This window comes from Aquarana catesbeiana, linkage group LG09, assembly GCF_042186555.1.
Source record: "Aquarana catesbeiana isolate 2022-GZ linkage group LG09, ASM4218655v1, whole genome shotgun sequence".
Taxonomy (NCBI): Eukaryota; Metazoa; Chordata; class Amphibia; order Anura; family Ranidae; genus Aquarana; species Aquarana catesbeiana.
Window position 1 is genome coordinate 46834663 of NC_133332.1, and position 15427 is coordinate 46850089.

The following is a 15427-nucleotide window of genomic DNA, read 5'->3' on the forward strand; positions in this document are numbered from 1 at the left end:
TGCTCACACAGGCCATGGGCATATGTGGAATTGCACCCCAAAATACATTTAGCTGCTTCTCCTGAGTATGGGGATACCACATGTGTGGGACTTTTTGGGAGCCTAGCCGCGTACGGGGCCCCGAAAACCAATCACCGCCTTCAGGATTTCTAAGGGTGTAAATATTTGATTTCACTCTTCACTGCCTATCACAGTTTCGGAGGCCATGGAATGCCCAGGTGGCACAAACCCCCCCAAATGACCCCATTTTGGAAAGTAGACACCCCAAGCTATTTGCTGAGAGGCATGTTGAGTATTTTGCAGCTCTCATTTGTTTTTGAAAATGAAGAAAGACAAGAAAAAACTTTTTTTTTTTTTCTTTTTTCAATTTTCAAAATTTTGTGACAAAAAGTGAGGTCTGCAAAATACTCACTATACCTCTCAGCAAATAGCTTGGGGTGTCTACTTTCCAAAATGGGGTCATTTGGGGGGGTTTTGTGCCACCTGGGCATTCCATGGCCTCCGAAACTGTGATAGGCAGTGAAGAGTGAAATCAAAAATTTACGCCCTTAGAAAGCCTGAAGGCGGTGCTTGGTTTTCGGGGTCCCGGACGCGGCTAGGCTCCCAAAAAGTCTCACACATGTGGTATCCCCGTACTCAGGAGAAGCAGCAGAATGTATTTTGGGGTGTAATTTCACATATTGCCATGGCATGTTTGAGCAATATACCATTTAGTGACAACTTTGTGCAAAAAAAAAAAAAAAAAAATTGTCTCTTTCCCGCAACTTGTGTCAAAATATAAAATATTCCATGGACTCGACATGACTCTCAGCAAATAGCTTGGGGTGTCTACTTTCCAAAATGGGGTCATTTGGGGGGGGGTTTGAACTGTCCTGGCATTTTATGCACAACAATTAGAAGCTTATGTCACACATCACCCACTCTTCTAACCACTTGAAGACAAAGCCCTTTCTGACACTTTTTGTTTACATGAAAAAATTATTTTTTTTTGCAAGAAAATTACTTTGAACCCCCAAACATTATATATATATAATATATAACGCATTTTTTGGGGAAAAAACACACTTTTTAAAATTTTAATGCACTAAAACACACTATATTGCCCAAATGTTTGATGAAATAAAAAAGATGATCTTAGGTCGAGTACATGGATACCAAACATGACATGCTTTACAATTGCGCAAACGTGCAGTGGCAACAAAATAAATACATTTTTAAAAGCCTTTAAAAGCCTTACAGGTTACCACTTTAGATTTACAGAGGAGGTCTACTGCTAAAATTACTGCCCTCGATCTGACCTTCGCGGTGATACCTCACATGCATGGTGCAATTGCTGTTTACGTTTGATGACAGACCGCCGCTTGCGTTCGCCTTTGCGCGAGAGCAGGGGGCGACAGGGGTGTTTTTTTTTTTTTTTCCTTTATTATTTTTTTGCTTTTTTATCTTATTTTTAAACTGTTCCTTTCATTTTTTTTTTAATCATTTTTATTGTTATCTCAGGGAATGTAAATATCCCCTATGATAGCAATAGGTAGTGACAGGTACTCTTTTTTGAAAAAATTGGGGTCTATTAGACCCTAGATCTCTCCTCTGCCCTCAAAGGATCTGACCACACCAAGATCGGTGTGATAAAATGCTTTCCCAATTTCCCAATGGCGCTGTTTACATCCGGCGAAATCTAAGTCATGAAATGCTCGTAGCTTCCGGTTTCTTAGGCCATAGAGATGTTTGGAGCCACTCTGGTCTCTGATCAGCTCTATGGTCAGCTGGCTGAATCACCGGCTGCATTCTCAGGTTCCCTGTTGAGACAGGAGAGCCAGAGAAAAACACGGAAGACGGTGGGGGTCATTCCCTCCCACGGCTTGTAAAAGCAGTCTAGAGGCTAATTGGCCGCTAGGATTGCTTTTACATGAAAGCCGACCGCTGGCTGAAAAGAATGATACCAAGATGATACCTAAACTTGCAGGCATCATTCTGGTATAACCACTCAAAGTCCTGAATGGCGTACCTGAAGACAAAAAAATGGTTAACAATAAAACACAGTAAACGGTAAAGTATAAAAAATTGCATAACTGAAAAACAAACGTGATAAAACATAATAACAATAAAACATTGCAGAATAGAATACAGTAAAAAAGAGCAGAACAATAGAGAGAGAATAGAGAGAGAGAGAGAACAATAAAACAACATATATATATATATATATATATTTTTTTTTTACACTTTTTTTGTAACTAACTTTTATAACTGTAACCGGTTCCAGGTTCGGGTCTCTCAAAATGCCATGGCATCTTGGGAGACCCTGTGAAAGTGTGCCTAGTCTGTGCAATGCTGTACCCTACGCTAATACTTAACTAGTGAATGGTAGCGTTCAAAACATTCACCAATGCAAAGACCAGGATTGTCAGGACAGGAGGGACAATAATAGCAGGTGTCATGCCTATATCCGCGCTTGCTGCAGACACAACATCTTTTTTGGGGGGGTTCGTTGGGTAGGGGTACTCGGGAGGACATAAAGAAAATGCCTCTCATGCAGCCGACTGCATTTGGTTGGGGATGTGAATGGGGGAAGTACGGGCGCTGCAGAAGTGGTGGGTTCCCAATTAGGATTTGCAAATGCAGCAGGAAGGGCACTATGGGCACGACGGGCCTGTGTTTGTCTTCTTCTTGGTGGCAGCGGGACACTACTTGTGCTTGCCACCTCACCAGCTTGAACTGCACTTATGGGACTCGCCACATCACCAAGTGTTACTGCAGTGCTGGTTTGACTACGACCGGGGTGTACTAGGCCACTGGTGCTTGCCAGTTCACCAAAACGCTACCAAAAAAAAACTGTTAGCGATCGCAGGGAACAGGCCTGACTCTGCGAATGCTGCAGTTATGCGTTTAGTGTTTTCTAAGTGACAGTGATCGATCGATACTGCACTTGGGTGGGCTGGGCTGGGCCGGGCGGAGGGGCAAAACGCAGGTGCTAGCAGGTATCTGGGCTGATCCCGCTAACGCTGCATTTTTGGGAACCCTAAACTGCTGGGGACACTAGTATAGATCTGATCGGATCAGATATTAATCCGATCAGATACTATACCACTAAGGGAGGTGTACGGTGCGTGCGTGGGTGTTATCGGTACTGGCGCTAATCTGACGCTGCCTGGGGCAACGCATATCACCGCCGGGCGATCAGGGGGCTAAACCTTTATTCGGTAATAAACGGCGGGTGCCCTGAAAAAAAAGGTAAACTATGTTAAAAAAGAATCCTAAAGAAAATACAGTAAAACCTATGTGGGCTATAGAAACGCCCTTATGTTAGAGAAAGGTGTTCTGTAGTCTTAACAAATCTCCTATTCTAGGGTGACAACACTGCTTCTTCATAAATACATTACAGCGAATGTGTTTTGTCACCTTAGTAGAAGAACTATACTACAGTCAGGATAAAGATAAAGAAACAATTCTTTAAAAAAACAAAACAAATGCAGACACCCCATCTAACGACTAGTAAGTTGCAGGGACGAGCAGTCAGGGAAGGTAGGTGAGGCAGAGCCATGAACATAAAAAAACAAAAAATGATCGAGCTTTGAGGCTCGTAGCTCGGCGACCTGGGGTCACAGAGACCCCAAATTTGGGGGGGTGGGTAGTCCTTCCCCACTACTGGTCCAAATTTGGGGCTCCTAGTACCTATTATCCAGAGATACTTGTGCAGCCTGTCAGAAGTTACATACAGAGCGGCCAGTTTAAATACAAGCTGGCACACGCTGTTTGCAGCAGACTGAGAGGATGAGCTCACAGTGCCTCTCACTTCTTGTCAGAGGCACTGAGCTCAATGGACAGCTTGGAGCCTTGGACCAATGGTAAAGTACCATTTTCCCCAGCTCACTGTCCTCTCGCTGCAGTGCCATAGAAGGAGGCATGTGTCTTCAAGCTCATTCACCTCTACTTCCAGCCCAGCCCTCTTAACTAGAAGAAAAAACATGGGTTTATGAGTGTTTAGATTTACCCATAATCCCATGTTTTTCTCACACAGTTAGGCCCCTTTCACACGAGGCGGGCTCCGTTTCTAAGGAGCCCGCCTCGGTCCGCTGGCTCAGCGGGAGATCTGTCCCTTGATCTCCGCTGAGCCGGCGGATGACAGGTCCCTCTCTGCTCACTGAGCTAGGAGGGGCTTGTCAGGTGCCGCTGCCGCCTATGGAGGGATCGGACAAAAACTGACAGCGTGTCCGTTTTCGTCAGATCTCCCATGATCCGATCCGCCAGCGACGGACCTGGACGTAGGGCCATCCGTCTGCTCTTCAGCAGATCGGACCGGGTCGGATGTCAGTGGACATGTTTCCGCTGACATCCGACGCTCCATAGACTAACATGGAGCGCCCGTTCAGGTCCGCCATCAAAACTGACAGGCGGACCTGAACGGTCCGATCGTGTGAAAGGGGCCTTAAGAAGGAGAATCTGCAGCTGCTGAAAAGGTATTGTTTTAATCAAGCTAAATCATATACAGTATTATTATGCTAAATGTATTATTTATCTAATTACTGTGAAATTACTGGTTTGAAGTTATAACTTCAGTAATTTGCCTGTTAAGCCACCTGCTTTAATACAGTTTTTGAAAATATAGTAAATGACCTTAAAAACAATATATAATAATTATTTGTATATTACTTACTGGTAAATAACCACTTGCCCCCCAGGCCATTTCTGACAATTCTCTCCTGCGTATAAAAATCATACTTTTTTTGCTAGAAAATTACTCAGAACCCCATAAGATATATATATATATATATATATATATATATATATATATATATATATATATATATATATATATATATTGTTTTAGCAAACACCCTAGAGAAAAAAATGGTGGTCATTGCAACGTTTCATGTTACACGGTATTTGCGCAGCAATTTTTCAAACACGTTTTTTATTGGAAAGAAACAGTTTCATGAATAAAAAAAACCAAAAAAACACTAAAGTAAGCCTGATTTATTATATAATGTGAAAGATGATGTTATGCCGAGTAAATAGATACCTAACATGTCACGCTTTAAAATTGTGCACACTTGTGGAATGGCGCCAAACTTCAGTATTTAAAAATCTCCATAGGCGACGCTGTAAAAATTTTACAGGTTACATAGTTACAGAGGAGGTCTAGTGCTAGAATTATGCTCTAATGATGGCAGCGTATGTAACCTGTGTGATACTAGCCGGTGCCTCACCAGCCACTGACCTCACTGCATGTCCCTGGAAGGTTGCAATATATAAAATGTTTGTTCTTGGGCTTAGGTACACTGGATACACTCTAACGTTTACTACTATTAATGGATTGTCAAACTATTCTGTTATGGTCATGTTAACATTATTCTATATAATTTACAGTATCTCTATGTTCTCTTCAGAGGGCCATTGCCCCAGCCCAGGGATCCCCATTGGTGCCAGTAAAGTTGGTACTTCCTATAGAATTGAAGGCAAAGTGAGCTATGATTGTCAGAATGGACTGAGGATGTTTGGATCGAAGATGAGGGAATGTAAAGAGAACAAGAGGTGGTCAGGATCGGAGCCATCCTGCAGAAGTAAGATAACTAAAATAATACTATTGAATGATAAAACGCCTATGTAAATGGTAATTTCTATAAAATAGTTCTCAGGGGCTCCAGCACTAGAGGTCCTGGCTTTCTCTTCCCCACCATGATGAAATCTAGATAATATGATTGAGTGTTCTGTACTTCTGGGACGTTTTTATTGCTCTCTGTTTCCCCATTGTGGAGACTCAACTCACTGCCTGTGTGGTCATCGACACGGAAAATCAGGGGGAAAACTTCCTGCTGTGGGCACAGAAAGTAGTTAAGAGCTGAAAGTAAGCCTTTGTCAACCGGGGCGCACTGCACCCAGTGCACCCCAGCCGCGGCCCGCGCCCAGCTCCGCTGGTGACTGCTCTTGCCGAGGGGGGCTGTCACTGCACCCTTCTCACCAATATATTAATAGGAGCCAGACTATCCATTGGCAGACTTTGGAAAAAAAAATTCTCACTTTGGATTCTGTAAAACAAATCTTTAATACCCATGCTCAATTTGAGTTCTTATGTGCTAGAGCCCATTTTAAAGGATACGTTTTCTAGAACAACTGGTCCTGTTGGCATACAACAAATACACGGTATTGACTTAATGATCAGATCTTTCATCCATTATGATGACCATATGTTTTTTCCAATTGTTCTTAATAGTAAATTTGAACTTACTATACCCTCAAGCATAACATTCTATTCAACTCTAGTTATTAACATCCCCTAACTGGGTCAATCACATAATTTGCAGTGTGCCAGCCCCAACTCACCTCTAGCCTTGCTCTTTCATTTAGTTCCGGGCCCTGAGTGTAGGATCAAAAAGCCAGTTTTTGCTTGTTATCCTTGTGATCAAGCCACAATGTAGTGAAATGCGTTAAGAAGGAAATTTTTTTTTGGGTGGAGACACTATGGCTGTATATCTGTTATGGATGATCCAATAAAGTATTTCAGAAGAGCATAAACTGGAGTGCAGTTCCTATTAATTTATTCCCATCTAGCTCAATCACATATAATGATACAACCCTGATCTCAGATGTACTTATTTTGTGATAAGTAGTACCCAGAATTACCAATAAGGTCCTTCTAATAAGGTCCCACTCCAATCCCTACCTCACCTAACCTACCCTTCCCCTTCCTCCCTTCCCTTCTCTACCATACCCCTTATATTCTCCAAACACAACATCTCACATCAATCAATTAAATGTAACTATGGAGAACCTAGGACCATAATGTAAATAACAAATCTGTCATATTCTCCTGTAAAGCTCATTTTCTATCTTGTACCATAACACACTTTGTAACTGTAGTGTCTTATATATATAGATTTTTTTCAAAGAGTTCGAAAAGCATAAGGTTAAAAAAAAATGGAGGTAATTCCTCATCTAAAAAAAACAAACAAAAAACTGGAATTCTACCTTTTGCAAATAAATATTTAGGGCTATCTTGTATATATTGAAAAAATTTGGATATCACATAATGTATCTCATATACTACTCTATAAACCACTTTGTCCACAGATCCTTACACATTTGATTCCCCGGAAGAAGTGGCAGAGGTTTTTGGATCCTCCTTGGCTGAAACCATTGAATCATCAGATCCAGACAGAGTTGAAGGTTGGAAAATACATAGTATATAGTCAGTCTTACAGTATAAAACAGCCTTTCTCAAACTTTTTTGCCCCAGAGGAACCCTTGAGGAGATTTTCAGATCTCAGGGAACCCCTGCTAGGATTAGTCCATTGGTTGTCATTGGGAAAATGCTCATACGTTGGATGTGGTACATGGTAAGAATTCCGCCCTTATAGGTGTAACCAGATTGAGTCACTCGCAGTCATTTCACTGGTGCTGCCAAGCGGCGTTCGACCTGGAACTATGCAGGCACCATCAGAAGCTCTAGCCAACCCTTGAGGAACCCTAGTTGAGAATGGCTGGTACAGAAGAACATTTTAAACATTTTTTTTAGTGCTTGTGATAACAGAATAGCGAAGGCCTTTTTGTGTTTAGGCACGACTGTCGCCCTGTGCACAAAGCCATTGCCATAAAGACATGGTTTTCCGGGTTTGGTGTGCTGGAACTTGAGTGGCCTGCACAGAGCCCTGACCTCAACCCCCCCAAACACCCTTGGTATGATTTAAAACACCATTTGTGAGACAGGTCTTCCCATCCAACATGATTTTGGAATGGCTCATACTCATATGGTTCTGATGGTCCGATGTCCATACACTTTTGGCCATACAGTGTAGCTTTTCAGGGGATGCAGGGCCTTGTTTGAAGCCCATTTGATTGGTTTCACAGAGATAGAGATGGATTTAGGGTCTTAAGTTTATGGGGCTCTAGACTAGGGTTTCCAGTGTACAACTCTTTAATTGCATGAGTACGGGGGGGGTTATAGAGCAACACACTTCCTGGCTGTTCTCAAATGAATTTCCAGGACTTGTTGCAATATTATGTGAGGCAGTCTGAATTGCCACAGCCACCCATAGCTGCCCATAAACTAATAGAATTTAATTTAAAATTATTTTCTTTAAAAACAATCATTTGATTTTTTAAGCATTAGTAGGGTCCAATCAACGTTAGTTTTCAACCTCAGTGAGAAGGATAGCAAAATGTTCTCGAACTACCACATTTCTAACAATGACTGTGGTTTTCGATTGGGAAAGTCCATTGGTTCCAAAATCGAATGTTACATTTAGAAATAATTGACAACATTTTGTCAAGTCATCAAATGTGCTGAGAACTTTCATACAAATTTTCATTCGAATGTTCAAACACAAATCTACTAGTGTATGGCCAGCTTTAGTCTGGCTAGGAACAGCTTGAAAATAAGCAAATAATGCTGTAACTGGTTAGGAAAGTCTGGTGGAGGTCCTATATTTACTGTAATTCCACCTTGCAAAATATATGGTCTTTACTCTAAGGGCACACTGGTAGCTGGGGAGTGTTAAATACAGGCAGCCGAGCCATGGTTTTAGCACCCCTCCCTCCCGTCCGCCCACCAGTATTCTAAAATTACAGCCTGACAGGGCCATGGCAGTTTTAACTCAGGCTGCAGAGTTTGACAGTCTGCACCACCCATCAAATTTGCCCATTGAGACCAATGGGGCTGCACTACAACTGCGATCCAATGCTTGGATTGCAGTAGCAGTGTGATCCTGCAATATAAAATTTCCATTCGGCAATTAAAAAAAAAAAAGTACAAAAAAAAAAAAAGTACAAAAAAAAAAAAAAGAACGGGCGGCAGTAGCACCTCTTGAATGCCTGCCACCAGGGATCACTTTTCAGAGGGGAATAAACATTACTGCCTGCCTGTCTGAAACAGACCTAAATCTGTATGTTTCTAGTGATTTAATTTTTGTCTGTATTGTTTACAGATAAAAGCGATCGTAAACTGCAAGTCAAAACAGGTGGCCTCATGAATATCTTCATTATCATTGATGCGTCAAAAAGTGTTGGAGTGAAGAATTTCAATACGGCAAAGGACATTGCGGAAACATTCATAGAGAAGGTACAGAGCCTTATGTTTAGCCGGCAGGAAATGTGACATCGAGAGGGTAAACACAGAATAAATATCCCATCACAATGAATAATTCACTAGTTAGGCCCCTTTCTACAGGCTTTCCTAACAGATCCGCCTGTCAGTTTTTCAGGTGGACCTGATCAGACCCTACATTCAACCCTATGGAGAGGCAGATGTCAGCGGTGACATGTCCGCTGACACCCGCTGCTATCCGATCCGATCCTGTCTGCTAAATCCAGACGGATGGAGGTCCTATTTTCCATCCAATTGGCGGATCGGTTTGGATGAAAACAGACAGGTGGTCCATTTTCATCCTACCTCCCCATACAGGAGAGCGGGACTCTTAGCGCCAGTTCACACACGGGCAACATGACTTGCAGGCCGACTCTGTGAGGCGACCTGCACACGACTTCAGCTGCGACTTGCAAAACGACTTCTGTTTAGAAGTCAATGCAAGTCGCCTGAAGTCGCCCCAAAAGTAGTACTAGAACCTTCTTCTAAGTTGGAGCGACTTGAGTCGCTCCTATTAGAACGGTTCCATAGTACAGAATGGGACGCGACTTGTCAGGCGGCTAAGTCGTCTGACAAGTCGCCCCTGTGTGAACCGGGTCTTACAGGTCTGTCTCTGCACAGTGAGCGGAGACGGACCTCTCATCCGCCAGATCAGCGGGGATCAGTGGATTGATCCTTTGCTGAGCAAGTGGACAAGCCCGTGTGAAAGGAGCCTTATTAAGACTGCTTGTTTTTGCAATTATACTGTTTTTAGCATCAACTTTGTGTGCACAAAAATGTAGGCCTTGTTCACATGGCAAGATTACATCCGTGCCCCATGTAGGACCATGTGCTACTGGCATGGGGATGCACAGATGTTCTATGCATCCCTGTGCCATCAGTCTCATAGCTGTCTATTGGGACACAGTGGCTGCACCAATATAGCCATGCTCCCAATGTGATATCTGTGCGGGTGCAAGACCCTGAATGCACCCAGGGTGAGTTCAGGGACACACACCCTCACCCACATGGATGTCAAATTAACCACTTCAATACCCGCCCATAGTAATATGATGCCCACAGATGGGATCTTCCATCCTGGGTGGGCGTCATATGATGTCCTGGGCTTCCCGGCCGACTAGGGGGCGCGGGCGGGCCCGCCGCGTTGCTCGGGACCCGGTGCGTGTGCCTGGCGGCCTCGATGTCCGCCGGGCACCCATGATTGCCCGGTAACCGAGCAGGACTGTGGATCTGTGTGTCTAAACACACAGATCCACGTCCTGTCAGGGGAGAGAAGACCGATGGTGTGTTCCCAGTACAGGGGAACACCGATCGGTCTCCTCCCCTTGTGAGTCCCCTCCCCCTACAGTTAGAAACACTCTCTAGCAAACATAGTTAACCCCTCGATCACCACCTTGTGTTAACCCCTTCCCTGCCTGTCACATTTACACAGTAATCAGTTCAATTTTATAGCACTGATCGCTGTATAAATGTGAATGGTCCCAAAATAGTGTCAAAAGTGTTCGATGTATCCGCCATAATGTCACAGTCATGAAAAAAAAATCGCAAATCACCGCCATTACTAGGCAGTGTAGCTTATTTGTTAGAAGTGGGAACTGTATTGCCCGTGTAACCATACTTCCCAAGTTTGGAGCTTGTGAAAGAGGAACACCTTGGGACACAGAAGACATATGGCATCTGCATTACGCCACAAAGAAAATGAGAATGACTACATTGCACTAAACAATGGGAATGTCTTAAAGGGGCATGGTTAAAGAATTGTAAGCCTACCGATAGTACATAGTTTGCGGTCCATGTAGGCAAAAAATACCCCTTAATTACTGTGCTGTGCCTACGAGTCTCACACACATAACCTAAAGGATCTATAAAAAAACATAAAACAAAATAAAGACAGAGAACTAACACTTTAGGGTCTATTTGTAAAACATTTGTTGCGCGAATGTCTGGCACGAGATTGCACGGCACAGGGAGACTGGTCCTGCAGCCTCCTGGGATATGTGATGTGTCCCAGCAGTTGCTGGTGGCAGGGGGGGGTGGGGCCAAGGTGAGATCATCATTACCTAGGTGTGGATTGAGGACATAGTAGCAGGTGCCAACGAAAAAAGAGAATGAGCAGTAGGTCACATTTTAAATGCATCAGTAAATATATCAAACACAAATATAAAACAATTCTCAATACTACAAAAAATATAAGAAAATATGTAGAAAAAATGGTACTCTATAAATCCTTAGTGCAATAAGATGAAATATAAAATACAGTATATAATCAAATAGACGGTGCAAACAAACTCAACAACATCCTTTGTAAACCATTGTGTTATATACTGTATGTTCATGTGCGTTATGTCAGCTCAAATAGAGAGAAATGGGCGATTAATCTACTCTCTGTAGTGGGGAGCCCATGCATGAGTGTTCAAATGCAGCAAGAGGTGTGTAGATGGTCACAGATGGGCTGACTCTGGATGGCTGCTGGCTCAAAACAAGCTAGAAGGGGCTCTGTAGACAGTAAAAAACAAAGAAGAGAGAAGCGCCATCTAAGTGCAGCGTGATAAAAACATTTTAATCTAGGACAGACGATTTTAAAGCGGAGTTCCACCCAAAAGTGAACTTCAGCTCATCGGATTCCTCCCCCCCCGTCCGGTGTCACAGTTGGCACCTTTCAGGGGGGAGGGGGGTGCAGATACCTGTATAATATTTGCACCCACTTCCGGCATAGATATCCGCAGAATCTGCGGGTATTTACGCCACTCCCCTCCCCCCCCGCTGTCTGCATGGGAAACACACGGGTCCCAGAGACAGCAGGGACCATCCGTATTGCGCTGCACGACTCGCGCATGCGCAGTAGGGAACCGGGAAGTGAAGCTGCAAGCCTTCACTTCCTGACTCCCTTACCGAAGATGCAGGCGGCAGCACCCGAGGACCGAGAGACGGTTCGGCCTCAGGTGCCGACATCGCGGGCGCCCTGGACAGGTACGTGTCCATGTTTTAAAAGTCAACAGCTGCAGTATTTGTAGCTGCTGACTTTTAAAAAAAAAATTTCGGCAGAGCTCCGCTTTAAACTCACAAGATTGTAGAGATTACAGCGCATGTGAAATGGTATAGGAAGTTCATCCATTTCTGGGGGAAGGTGGTCGGCTCGCAGGTGGAGAGGCAGCTGATGTTCCTGGCTGCGCTGGTGGCTCCCAACGCTTCCTGGTTCTCAGATTCGGCTTAGGGGCGGCCGGACACGTCACTTCCGTATGGTGAGAGAGAAGCTGGGGTCATAGTAAGTATATCATCTACATCTTTTCCTCCTACAGATGTATTAAGTCTATGTACCAAGGAGGAGAGGGGGAACATTTAAAAGCAGACCTTGGCTTGTAGATACAGTGTATTATTTTTTGTAAACACTCTTTATTTTAAGAATTTTACATACAGATACCAATACTGGAAGAATATATACAGGGCTCAACATAAGAAATTTCAAAGGCAATATAACAAAATAGACTAAACGGAAAGCCACCCTGTCTATAGAATGTATAATCGATCAGGATCAAAGCCTGAATAGCAAGCTAAAGAGCGTATACATTAGATCTGTATTTTACCCAAAACACCAACATATTGACAAATTTTCAACATAGCATCATACAGTGAAGACCAAATCATCAAAAGATAGAAAAAAAATAGAAGGATTGGAAGAGTGAAAAGGGAAATCTCACTCCCCCAAATACATGATCGATGCATGTTCCTTTGAACAGGTAAAGAGAGTCCAATAGAATCACATATGGCTGAATCTTCCATCTGGCCTAAAGCGAGGCTATAATGTTTTGCATTGAACGATTTTTGGCAATTTTATTAAACCAAATGAACGATGGGGAGATATCCTGTATGTTTTCAGAGTAACGGCATGCAGGCCCAGGCATCATTCAACAGGTGGATCAACAGAGAATTTTTATAGTGTTTCCTAGAGAGGTCAGAGTGGTGCAGTAGGTACCTGGCTGGGACATGGAGATATTTTAAACCTTTCAGATTGTCATAGCCACACCAGTTGAACAGCTATGGCTTATTACACTTTCCCTATCCCCCTTTGTGCTCTACTTTGTGGTTATTAATAGGAATTATGCATAGGTGCACCCCAAAGCTCAAATACACATGACTTTGTCTGCAGCCTCAGCTGCACTGGACAGTGAATGAAAATGGTAAGTGCTCTGTGCTGAGCGGCTTCCTGTTCATTCAAAAAAAACATAAGCATAGTAAACACTTGCTAACACTTATTAAGTAAAACACTTTACTATGCTTCAGCAATGAATGAACACAGTGAGTGAGTTCACTGTGTTCATTAAGAAAAGAAAATGACATATTGTCTAGCTCCTGCCCCTGCTCTCCTTCCTGAAGCATCCCCCTGCAGCAGCCAGGAGGAGAGGACAGAGGAGAGGAGAGGAGAGGAGGGAAGCCAGGAGCACTGCAGGGGGCACAACACAGGGTAAGTCCAGGCAGTGGGTGAAATCGGCACCACACAGAGTGATTAGGGTGTGCCCAGGGACAGCTGGCACTCCCCCTGCGCACGCCTATGGAATTACGATAACTATATAATCTGACTATCTTTGACTTGACACTATATCTTATATTCATGCATACATATGTTTGTTTGAAGGTTTCCAGCTTTGACTTTACACCTCGGTATTCGGTCATCACCTATGCTTCACAGATAAAAAGAATTGTGACTCTCTCCGAGTCTGAGATCAATACAGAAGCCGAAAAAGTTATAGAAGAAATTAAAAAATTTAAATATTCAGGTAAAGTATTAGCTGGATTATTCAATTACCAATCCACAAAAGAATGATATTTTATACTGTATGTGGAGCCTGGTAACTGAGTGAGCTCTTTATTCTACTTTGGCATGTTACCAAAATTCTTCCTATGTTATTCTTGCTGAAACTGTATGTTTATCCCTGGTTGAAGAATCTCCAGTTGTCTCATGCTGGGGTTTGTACTTCCCTTACAGCTGGTAGAGATGCATAAATTGCCTCTTCCCATAGCTGGAAGACCAACATGTGCCCATGTACTATATACACTATATCACTTTTCAGAAGATGTCAATGTTCACGGTTGTTTTTTTTCCATTTATACTCCCACAGCACATGATGATAAACAAGGAACTAATACACGGGGTGCCCTTCAGGAAGTCTATAATCAACTGTCTCTGGATAATGAGAGAAACAAGAATTTTCTCGAACATTCTAATATTATTATACTTTTGACTGATGGTAAGTATTAAGTGTCTGATCCAACTCCTGAAAATCTCATCAAGTTCATGCCCTGCTTTGGGCAACCTTAGTTCATTGATTACTACTGACAACCATAGTTAGTCCATGGCCTACTCCTGGCAACCTTAGTCAGTCCATGGTCTACTCATGCCAACCTTAGTCAGTCCATGGTCTACTCCTGGTAACCTTAGTCAGTCCATGGTCTACTCCTGGTAACCTTAGTCAGTCCATGGCCTATTCCTAAGAACCTTAGCCAGACCATGTTTTACTCTTGACAACCTCCTTTATTCTACAGCTTACCACTGATCACCTCCTCCCTTTGCCTATTCTCCATTAGTCAAAGTTTTGCTCCTTATAACCATCTTTTATGTCTTATACCTGACATCCTCTGCCCTTCAATTAGCTACTCTTTTCAATAGGAGTTAGTCCATGTCCTAATAATTAAAAGCAGTGGCGTAGCGTGGGTTGTCAGCACCCGGGGCAAGGCAAGTAATTTGTGCCCCCTAACCTGCGGACTTTTAGCACTGCCCGAGTCCCTTCAAATACAATAGTACTGACCTACCTGATTCCTATACTGACCACTACACTCACCTACTTGATTTCAGCACTGACCAACCTGATTCCTTTACTGACCATTACACACTACACTGACCACTATACTATACTGTCCACTACACTGAGAACTACACTGACCACTACACTATACTGTCCACTACACTGACCACTACACTGTCCACCATACTACACTACACTGTCCACCATACTACACTACACTGTCCACTATACTACACTGACCACCATACTACACTACACTGTCCACCATACTACACTACACTGACCACTATACTACACTACACTGTCCACTATACTACACTGACCACCATACTACACTACACTGTCCACCATACTACACTACAGTGACCACTATACTACACTACACTGTCCACTATACTACACTGACCACCATACTACACTAATGGATATACAGAGGTTAGGTACAGCGCTGCGCTAAAGGTGACAAACAGCAGCCAACACACCCGTAGACTCAGGATCAAAACTAACAGTAAAAATTCAAAAGTGTGGCGCTAAAATTTACGTGAAA

The 15427-nt window shown here is 43.2% G+C and overlaps 1 protein-coding gene across 1 annotated transcript in view; it reads left to right on the top strand.

Moving 5' to 3' along the window:
- LOC141107588 (complement factor B-like) overlaps positions 1–15427 on the top strand; it is a 75234-nt gene that overhangs the window by 21871 nt on the left and 37936 nt on the right. Inside the window, exons 4-8 of the mRNA XM_073598432.1 lie at positions 5388–5561; positions 7069–7164; positions 8922–9055; positions 13713–13854; positions 14197–14325. Coding sequence (XP_073454533.1) covers positions 5388–5561; positions 7069–7164; positions 8922–9055; positions 13713–13854; positions 14197–14325 — 675 coding nt within the window. The remainder of the gene's footprint in view (positions 1–5387; positions 5562–7068; positions 7165–8921; positions 9056–13712; positions 13855–14196; positions 14326–15427) is intronic.